The sequence below is a fragment of the Pelecanus crispus genome, chromosome 10 (assembly GCF_030463565.1).
Source record: "Pelecanus crispus isolate bPelCri1 chromosome 10, bPelCri1.pri, whole genome shotgun sequence".
Classification (NCBI taxonomy): Eukaryota; Metazoa; Chordata; class Aves; order Pelecaniformes; family Pelecanidae; genus Pelecanus; species Pelecanus crispus.
The window spans coordinates 12,497,580-12,508,458 of NC_134652.1; the positions used below are offsets into that span (position 1 = coordinate 12,497,580).

The following is a 10,879-nucleotide window of genomic DNA, read 5'->3' on the forward strand; positions in this document are numbered from 1 at the left end:
GCTCCGTGCCCACCCGGGCCCTGAGGCGATGGCTGTGCATCCACCCAGGCCCTGAGGTGATGGCTGTGCACCCACCCGGGCCCTGAGGTGATGGCTGTGCACCCACCTGGGCCCTGAGGTGATGGCTGTGCACCCACCTGGGCCCTGAGGTGATGGCTCCGTGCCCACCCGGGCCCTGAGGTGATGGCTGTGCACCCACCTGGGCCCTGAGGCGATGGCTCCGTGCCCACCCGGGCCCTGAGGCGATGGCTGTGCATCCACCCAGGCCCTGAGGTGATGGCTGTGCACCCACCTGGGCCCTGAGGTGATGGCTGTGCGCCCACCTGGGCCCTGAGGTGATGGCTGTGCATCCACCTGGGCCCTGAGGTGATGGCTGTGCACCCACCTGGGCCCTGAGGCGATGGCTCCGTGCCCACCCGGGCCCTGAGGCGATGGCTGTGCATCCACCCAGGCCCTGAGGTGATGGCTGTGCACCCACCTGGGCCCTGAGGTGATGGCTGTGCGCCCACCTGGGCCCTGAGGTGATGGCTGTGCATCCACCTGGGCCCTGAGGTGATGGCTGTGCACCCACCCAGGCCCTGAGGCGATGGCTCCATGCCCACCCAGGCCCTGAGGTGATGGGTCCGTGCCCACCTGGGCCCTGAGGTGATGGCTGTGCATCCACCTGGGCCCTGAGGTGATGGCTCTGTGCCCACCCAGGCCCTGAGGTGATGGCTGTGCATCCACCTGGGCCCTGAGGTGATGGCTGTGCACCCACCTGGGCCCTGAGGTGATGGCTCCGTGCCCACCCGGGCCCTGAGGCAGCGGTGGCCAGGCCCTGAGGCAATGGCTCCATGCCCACCCAGGCCCTGAGGTGATGGCTCTGCACCCACCTGGGCCCTGAGGTGATGGCTGTGCGCCCACCCAGGCCCTGAGGTGGCGGTGGCCGGGCCCTGTCCTTCCTCACTGCCGGCTCGCAGCCCCTGGTGCGTCAGCGGCACAGAGTGGGCTCGCAGTCCACACGCCCAGCTGTAAATGGTGGGGTGACGAGCGGGCACGGCTTGCCCCGCCACGGCAGGCTGGGGAAGCCACCTGCGGGCAGCGGCCGCTGCCACACCACAGCAGCCCGCAGCTCCACGCTCCACCAACACGCGAGGGGCGAGACGGACATGGCCTAGGAGGCAGGAGGGACCTGCAGCCACATCATTCCTCTCCTTGCAAATACCAGGGCTTTCCGCACGTGGAAGTGCCAGGACTGTGGCAAGAATCATACGATCATAGAATGATAGAATGCTTTGGGTTGGAAGGGACCTTTAGAGATCATCCAGCCCAACCCCCCTGCAGTGAGCAGGGACAGCTTTAACCAGATCAGGCTGCTCAGAGCCCCGTCCAACCTGACCTGGAATGTTTCTAGGGATGGGGCTTCCACTACCTCTCTGGGCAACCTGTGCCAGTGCTTCACCACCCTCATTGTAAAAAATTTCTTCCTTATATCCAGGCTAAATCTATTCTTCTTTAGTTTAAATAATAATAAATAATAAAGCAAAGAGAGGCTACAAAAGAAAAAGCTGCAGCCACAGGGTGGGAGCTTTCCACATTTCCCCTGTGGAGATGTAACTAAGGGTGTCAGGCTCTGGGAAGTCACACCTGGAGTGACGGATACAGTGTTTCTGATGGGAGACAGAGGTGCAAGACCCCTTTTTTTAATGTGAACACAGCCCTTTGAGATCATAGACAAAGGATGTCACAGACAGCAATCTCACTAGATTTGAAGCAGCACGTAAACAAGTAAGAACAGCGACCATCTCAACATTTTAATGAATACTGTCGCACCTACACCTTGCAGTCTGATCACTCTTCTCAGCATCTTAATAATGTATTTACAACCTGATTTTCACATAGGCACAAACCCTCAAGATCACTGCTGTGACTCGGAATTTTACTGACTTCAACATTTGCTGGAATGGAGTTTAAAAACCTGTTAACATTTAATTGAATGATACCAGTCTCTAAAATATTTGATCTGTTCTCAAAAAGGGCACAATCAGAGAATGTTCAAAATCAGAATCAGAACATTCAGAGTAAAAATCTGAATCTCAAACTGATACTGACTTAGAAACCCTCCAAGGATTTTTTTGTGGTTCTAACTGGTGTTATTTTCATGGGTCTGAACCTTTTAGGCTATGACTGGCTACATTTGCAACCATTCCTCCATCAGAATGGGAGCTGGAAAAGTACCTTGAAGAAAACCAGAAAAGCTGAGATTCTTAATTAATAGCTTGTGTGTGACAGCAAGAGCTTTAAGCAGAGCACAAAGTATCGGGAGACTCATGATGAAGTTGCAAGAGTTGGCAGCACTCAACTTAAGAAGGCCTGAAAAAAAGCGGATTCAGGGTAGCTAACTTTTCTTTAAACACATTTCGCTGATTCGCCATTTCTGAGGTTTCCTCAGAAAACTGCAGGCTTGCAGCTGATGGAGGTAAAAATAATACCACTATTCAGTTCTTACACAGCCCTTTTCATCTCCGAATCTCAAAGGGTTGATTTGTTTTGTTTCTCTTAAGATGGGATAGGTGAAGAATAAAGGAAGCTGGGACACCTTCAGGACCATACCTCCCTCATTCTGCACTGCAGGAAAGCAAACCCCAGCCCTCGCCCGGGCAGGACAGCCGCCATTCACGTACCTGCGCTGAGCCAGACCACAGCACTTGTAAAGATCGGCTTTTGTCTGGGGGAGAGCTCAGGGAAGGAAGCATGCGCTCCCTCACCACCTTTTTCTACACTGGGAACTGCCGATAGAGCAGATTGTTAGAAGCACATGGAAAGTTTCACATCTGAGCAGTCTCAGGGACTACTTACATGATCTTGGGTTACTAACAAAGGGAAAAGGACGCAGGTGTGCACACCCCTCTGCAACAGCGGGGTTAACGCAAGAGCCTTTCTGGGCTCTAACTGTGCTTCCTCTAACCTACTTCCAAAACCAGGGAGCCATCTGCCTCTCAGGATTAGCAATACTAAACATTAAACCCCACCTCCCAACGCCCCCCCAAAAACCCACGATGAAGCCCCAAAATCACTGCAAGACACGTTCTTGTCAGCATCCACTGCCACTAGCTTTTCTGATGGCACATTCGGAGATAGGCGGTGCCGCTCCAGGGATTAAATAGGGAAAGCCACCGCTGGCAAAGGAAGGGGTAGCTTAGGAGCACATCAAAGTGTCAGGCTACTAAAGCTAAGTTCAAGATACAAAATAAGAGAGTATGAGGGAAGGGGACACTGATACACGTGGTGAATCAAATCAGCACTGGAATGAAGTAACAGCAGGATCAGTTCTGCGTGAAATGATGTAGGATCAGCTCTTCCATTTACGCATCAGCTCAGCTTCCAAGTCTTTGTTTCTGAAGGAAACAATGTACAATTAAAAAAAAAAAAAATCTGTGTGAAACAAAGACAAATTTGAGAGTAAGCTGTGGGACATCTTCCCAAAGAAGGAGCCCTGAAGAGGCAGGCAAGCCAACCGCGGAGCCACAGCAAAATCTTTCAGTTGCCGCCCCAAGTGCTCGTGTGGGCAGGTCAGCCTGCAAAATGCCAGAGTTGTATGTGACAGAAACAAAAGTGGGTGGAAAGTGAATGGCACGAAGAGGCCCGATGCTATTCAACTGCTGACCAAAAACCCCCCAAAGTCACATTTAAAATGTGGTTGAGCAATCCACAGGCAACGCTGGGGAGGGGCTAAGGGAAGAGTATTTTAGGGGAGAATGAGATCATTTAATTTAGTGGCTCCGAATGATCTGTAAGTACAGTTTTCTGATTATAAGTGCTTGCTGCTTGGCATCCCTTCTGGCAGCTGTGATTCACTTTCATTGTGTGTTCTGCTGCTTCGCCCTTTAGAAAAGAGCTTTTTACATTTTATTAAATGGCACTTCGGCAGCCCTCCATTTCCAGCCTTAATAATGGATTTGTTAATCTCCCTGATAGCCTTTCCCTCCTCCTTAGCAACAATTTAAATATCCAAGAAGAAATCTGCAGTGCAGAAATCAATTAATATTTACATCTGAAACGCTGCTGTACTATTTTAATCAAGTAGAACAGATGTGGTCTGGTTTTTACCAACACCACCATCACTTGCATCAAACTAGCATCTTCCATCATGGAAATCTTCTAAGACCTTTCCAGAAAGTAATGTTTTAAGCTTCTCAAACCTGCAACGACTTCAGCTCTTTTCTTTCCACTCTGCAGGAAGGGAAACTGAGGTGTAAGCAGCGTAATTGCTCGCATGAAGACACACCCTAAGCTAGAGGTGGAACAGGAACACAGCTCACGAATCACGACGCCCAACCCTCTGCTTTGAACACAAGGCTTAGAAATAACACAATGCTTTGCAACATGGAAGTTATTTTCAATAAGGGCAATCCCTTTGGCTAAACTGCCTAGTTTTCCATCCCTTCTTTGGCTTTTTCTAAAATCCTCCTATCCCCAACTCTTTGCGACCTCTGGGAGGAACGGCAACAGTTGGAGGAGCTTCCTTTGCCCACCTTCACACACAGCCTGCAAATTCTTCATATTGCTTTCAAAACCTTGAAACCTAACACTCCTGCAACCAAGGCATGAACAGAGATCCCCGGTAGGACCCATTCTCTGCTGCTCTCAAAGTAGTGAAAAGATTTAGAGATTCCCCAAATTTGTGGGGACAGTAGATCCATAAAATTCCTGTTTTTCTAGCCAGGGGAACAACGTCCCTGGCATACCTGAATATCCCACCTACCAGCACACGCTGTAACAACCAAGTCTCCACTCTTGTACTCGTTGACTGTAACAGCTCAGCATCGGAGGGCTTGTAGCAGCGGGCTGCAGAACATCCCACGTCCCACCTACTCAACACCCTTCTAATGCTTGCAATACCTTCAGTAAAGGACCTACACCGCCTAGGACCTGGCCCCATTTCTCATCCAGGAGCCTCATTCTTTCGCAAGGCATCAGATAATCCCTTTCAGCACTCCCACCGGTGCCTGGAACCCATCCACTGGTGAGGACAGACGTTTCTCAGAGCCAAACCACCTGGATATCCAAGAGTTTGAACAGGAATAAAGCACATGCTGTATACCTCACTCTGATTCAAAGACCAAGCTCCGCCAATCAATAAGGCAAAAGCCACAGGTGCACCAGCTGGCTCTTCAGGCTACTTGCTCCTTTCCTCTGGGAGACGCGTTGCTCTGTTTTGAGACCTGCGCCGTGCCCCACTTTATTCTGAGTCAGTGACTTATTCTGGGACTTTGGTCAAGTCACTTGACTGACCCTGCTGCAAAATTAAGAGGACCTCCCAGGAGAAAAAAATACATCATACGCAGGGTGGGGTCCCTCAGCTAAATAAGACGACGGTGGGATTCTCCAGCCAACAGCAGAAGGTGCTTCTCTGCCAGCTCTCGGGATGCTCTGCTGACAAAGAATGTGATCGGTTCTCAGCAGCACTTCTGGCACAGTCCCATGGTTTTACCTCTGCCCTATCATTTCTCCTGCTGTGGCTTCCTTCTGAATTTTATGCTGAGGTCCAAACAGCGTGAGTCAAAATAACCCAACCTGGAAGTGGCTAACACATGAATCACTGTGGCCAGGTCATGAACCAGGAGGAATGAAATGGGTTTATTGTGAGCTGGATGAAAAATATATAAATAAAGGAGCCCTGAACTGCTCCATATATCACATCACCACAAGATCCAAGACCATCTATACTGACCTTGAGCCACATGTTCAGCTCTCATTGATTCCATGACAGCTCTGTGCACAGACTGAAGGCGGTCTTGTCTCCTTCTGCCCTCCGCTAATTATAGGTTTCTGATACATCTTTACTTTGGCTTGTCAAAAAAAGACCCCAAACAGCGCATAAACAATGGAAGAAGCCACATGATGAAGATACTGTTGACTCACCCTCGAGGCTCAGGTTTCCTCTCCTTCAGAGAGGATTATTCAGGAGCAAAGACACATCTAAGGTCACCCGTTTGTTATTCCTGGTCAGAAGGTCAATAAACATAGCCAGCACTTGAAGAAGATCCAGCTGTCTTCTGTGAGGGGCCAAAGTCCGCCGTCCCATGCGTGCACACCTCTACTAGACTTGTGAATAAGGACACCGCTGTTACAGTGGCTTGCTTGCCTTCATGCTTTTAGAAGAGGATATGGCAACATGGGTCTGTATCTGTAGTGAGATCAGTATGTATTACATACCATGTCTATTACAGATAAGTCATCATATCCGAAGAATTCATCACGTGTTTATGCAACTCCTACTGACAAAGTGTGAGTCCACGCACACAAAGGGGATGCTTGGCACATACTAAACCTCAGCTGAGTTTATTCCAGGTCCCTCTAACAACATCTTCCAAACTCTGGCATTTCAGCTGCTACAGATTTCCAGCCATGCTTATTCATGAAGTGGCATTTGCAGAGGTTACAGATACACCAACAGAGCTGCCCTCAGCACAACTTTCATTTTTGAAAACAGCCACTGTAATTTTTTTCGTGTGACATTTCTATTCCTTAGATACCAAGCTTAAATTTCTAGAAACAGGTCATTTGGAAACCTGTACATGTCAGTTAGCAAGGTGTGTTGGGACTGGGTTTTGTGGTCTCGCCATGAGAACTGCAGCAAGCAGGCACGCAGCACTGTTACTCATTTCCAGAGGCTCAAGTGGAAAAATAATTCAGTTATATTTCGGTAGCTGAAATACTCCAGTTTACCCAAGCAGTCTGACAACAGGACTCTAGCTTCCCCAGTCACCGTACTGTAATACAGATAAATTTTATTCCAATTTTTTTTAAAGGTGAGTGAATACTAAAAGGGTGGTTTCACTGCTGGGCAGAGGTGCTGAAAGGGCACTGCTGAAGCGTGGTCTCCCACTGCCATAGTCCTGATGGTACATCCTACGCTGCCCCATGGCTCAGCCTGGTGCTTCTGTTTCCACACCATCCAGCCAACCCATGGCCCCTCTGCTATTATTCACGACCACGACGGTGGGATGGGGAACCCATAAATGTTAAAAACCATCTCCTTATTTCTCCCCGGGCACCAAGCGGCTAGGAAACTCCTGCCTTAACTGACAGTCCTGCCCTAGACATGGAAGGCTCCGCCGCCCACCTCGCACCACTGACCTGCAGGCAGAGGTGGGAAACCGGTGTGTTTTGGGGGCTGAAAAGGGCCTCGTAGATGCTCCTCTACTACCAGCATATGTGACATGTACGCTCTGGGATATCCAAGAGTTTGGACCCACACGAGACAGGGTCGCCTCCACCTCTCAGGGGGCTCCTCCATCAAATAGCATCCACTGCTGCTTGGGACAGTGTTTTGTTTTAAAGTACGGCCACCAAGGCCTCGGAAGAACGAATGCTGACACTGACTGTGGTTTATCAGAAACTGCGTAAAACTACTAGGAAAACCACTTGAGCTCCCCCAGCCATAATAGCCCTTCCTTAAATTCCTGCCTTTGGCTCCCGAAGCCCTTCAGCTTCCACACAGCTGTGATGCTGACCCCAGCCAGCACCTTGGAGCTTCACCCAGCCCTGTCCCCATCACCCATCCTGGCCAGGAGGAGACAAACCTGTTACCTCTGTTTTTTTAAGACTGCGTTTCCTTGGGGCAGGGCACTGTCATTCTCCTACGTGTACAGCACCTAGCACAACAGGGCTGTGACTCAGCCACCTTCCTGATGGGAGTAACACCAAAATAACTCGTTACGGCCCTGCGTAACACCGCGGTCAGATGCCTGGGCATCCTGCAGGAAGCAGGCGAGCGCCAAGCCTGCCTGCGACCGAGTTTGGCCGCAGCCTCCATCACCACACTTTTTTGCGCTGGTCTCCCCTGTTACTGCTAATTGCCAGGTTGGAGACTGTAACGAGGAGTGCCCAGCCATTACCAACGTCTCTGCCAGGCCGCCAGCATGGCGTGCACCGAGCAATCGCTCCTGCGCTGGCAGACGAAAGGGCATAGTATCCTCTCGGCGCAATAACCTGCGGTCCGCACGCAAATCTCTTCCCGGTAAGACTATGTATGTACGTAACAATATAACCCTCCCGCTTCTGCAGCTATTCCTCAGTTTAGATAGAGCCCGCAATGCTTGGAGATTGTTTTCCAATCCCAGCAGCGTTTTTCTTTGTTTGGGAGCAACATGTAAAAGCCGCCTGGTTTACGACGGTCACGTTCTGAACAGCACGTTCAATAGTTGAGCCTTTGGTTAAATGGGACTTTTCAACCTAAAATGTCCTGATTGCAAATTAAAATACTGAAAGGTTTTGCAGAATTGCCTAATAAAAGTGAGGATTTTTAGTACTGTGACCACGATGATTGTTAGTGAAAGCCTCAGTGAAAACAAGTGCTCGGGAATGGAGTTGTTTGGATGCAAACACCTCTTTTCAAAATTTAGCAATAAAAAAACCTTGTAACCTGCTGTCCTGCCCACGCAGGAGAGCCAGCAAGTTACACTGGTCAGCCCGTTTTCCAGTTCCAAACAAGGAAACGCGCAAAATGATGCATTTCTAAATGGAGCGCATAAAAGATCAGAAATTATCCACCTAGAGGGCAAGAAAAATTCCGCTCTTCCCCCCACCCTGAGAAAAACCGTGGTTTTGACAGTTCCCCTTCAAGACAAGAACACTCTTAAAGGAAAAACAAAAGCAAACCAGTGGTCTCGCACTTGATCTCCAAAGCAGCGGCGCTGCTGCTGTCGCACGCAAGCCCGGGTTTTGCTGTGACTCCTGTCATTGCGCTCGCGGCCGCGGTGCGTGGCTCCTCAGACGCACGGCTTTGCAGGTTCATTACGAAACAATTAGCACGGGGGAGGGGGGGGGGAACCCCAAAACCCAAAGCCACCCCAACATTAATTCAACTTTCGAAAAGAGAAAAACAGCCTGGATTTGTTCCGGGCGAGCGGAGAGCAAGGGCTTTGGGCCCACCACCGCCACGGCCGCAGCGGCAGAGCAGCCCCCCCGCAGCGGGACCGCCCCCCCCGGCACCCACCCGCGGGCAGCGCCTCCCGCGCAGCCGGGGCGCCCTGTGCCGGCACCCGCGGGGCGGGGGACCCAGCGGCGAGGGGAGGGCGACGGCGCCACGGGGAGGCGCGGCGGGGGCTCGCGGATCCCTTTGTGAAGTTACGCGGAAAGGAGAACGCGGCACGCGCTCCATGAAGAGGAGGGAAAAAAAAGAGAGGGGGGGGGAAGGAAACTGCGGAGGAAAGAGGAAAAATAAAAGGGGAGAGAAGGAAATAAAGAAAGAAACGGAAAAGAAATGGAAAGAGAGACGAAGAGACTAGCAGAGAGGCCGGAGGAGGAGGGCCAAGCGCCGGGGGGGAGCTGGGCCCCCCCGCGCCCCCCGCGCCCCCCGCGCCCCCGCCTCCGACACCCGGGGCTCGGCGGCCCCGCGCCGCCCCCCCGCGCCGCTCCGCGCCCGCTCGGCAACGCGTGACGTCACTCGGGGGGACCCCGGCGCCGCGCATTGGCGGAGCGCGCCGCGCCGCCCCGCCCCCCGGGAGGCCGCCGCCAATCAGCGCGGCGCGCTGCCTCCATGTGCGAACCATGTGGCCGCGGGGGCGGGGCGCCGGCGGGCGCAGCGCCGCGGGGCCGCGGGTGTCCGCTCCGCGCGTGGGGCTCCGCGGGCGCGCAGCGCCGGGGCGGGGGGGCACGGCGGCCCCTTTGTTCCCATCGCGCCGGGCCCCGCGGTGCCGCCGCCCCGCGCCCCGCTCGGCGGCGCCCTCCGCAGCGGAACGGCGCGGGCTGCAGGCGCGAGGCTCCGCGCACCCTCCGCGCCCGCGGAGCTGGGGGCCGGCGGCGCGGCGGGCCGCCGCTCCGCACCGGGCGCTCGCCCTGCCCGGCCCTGCCCTCCCCGCCGGCTACCTGGCGAGCGCTGCCGCTTGCCTACGTGACTCTGCCCATGCCCCGGCGGGGGGAGCAGGGACGTGTCACCGCCTCCTCCCCCGCCGCTCCGGCTCCGCCACCGGCTCCGGCTCCGCGCGGGGCCCCCCGGCCCCTCTCCGTGCCCCCCGCCCCGCCCTCCCCGGGAGGCGGAGATGCGCCCCCCCCCCCCCCCCCCCGCCGTCCCGCTCCGCTCCCCATCCCAAACTTTCCCCCCCCCGGGCCCCAGCCTCCGCGGGCGCGGAGGGGGGTGTCCCACGCGTGCCTCCGCCGCGGCGGGCGGGGGGGAGCCGGCCCCGGCGCTCTTTGTCACTGCGGCCGCGGCCCCTGCAGCCAGCCAAAAGTTTGGGCTGTTATTTTTCCCCCCTCGTCGCCCCTCCCCCCCCCCGGCGGTCACGCACACGCGCGGCCACAAGCCCGCACTTACTTTTATTCTCCTTCTCGATGCGCTCCAGGTAGCTGGCGGCCTCCAGCAGCACCTGCACGTTGTACAGGAAGGTGTCCATGCCCGCCGCGGGGCCCGTGTTGCAGATGTCCCCGAGGGGGCACCGGGCCCCGCCGGCCGCCCCCGCGCCCCGCGGCTCCCTCCGCGGCCGCCCGCGCTTCCCCATGCCCCGCCGCGCCGCCGCCTCCCGCTGCGGCGCTGCCGGTCCGTCCGTCCGTCCGTCTGCCGGCGAGCCCGGCGGCCGCCGCGGTCCTAGCGCTGCCGCCGCCGCCGCCGTCCCGCCCCCCCCGCGCCCCGGCGGGGCGGCCCGGCCCGGCCGCGCCTGCGGAGTGCGAGCGCCGGCGGCTGCGCGGCGCTGGGCGCGCCGGGCGGGGGGGAGCGGCCGGCGGGGCCCGTGCCGGGGGCGGGGGGGGCACCGGCGGGTCGCCCACCGGCAGCCCCGGGATGTCCTGCACCCCCCCGGCGGCAAACGACCCCCTGGAAACGGGGAGGGCGGGGGGGCTGTGGCAGCGGCGGTGGGGGCCCCGCTGCACCCGCACCCAGCACACGCAGGCACGGCCG

At 55.5% G+C, this 10,879-nt stretch overlaps 1 protein-coding gene across 1 annotated transcript in view; it reads right to left on the minus strand.

The window, feature by feature from the left end:
• Positions 1-10,484, minus strand: part of MXI1 (MAX interactor 1, dimerization protein) — a 59,137-nt gene extending 48,653 nt beyond the window's left edge. Inside the window, exon 1 of the mRNA XM_075717715.1 lies at positions 10,301-10,484. Within this exon, the coding sequence (XP_075573830.1) occupies positions 10,301-10,484 (184 nt within the window). The remainder of the gene's footprint in view (positions 1-10,300) is intronic.
• Between the last annotated feature and the right edge of the window lie 395 nt (positions 10,485-10,879).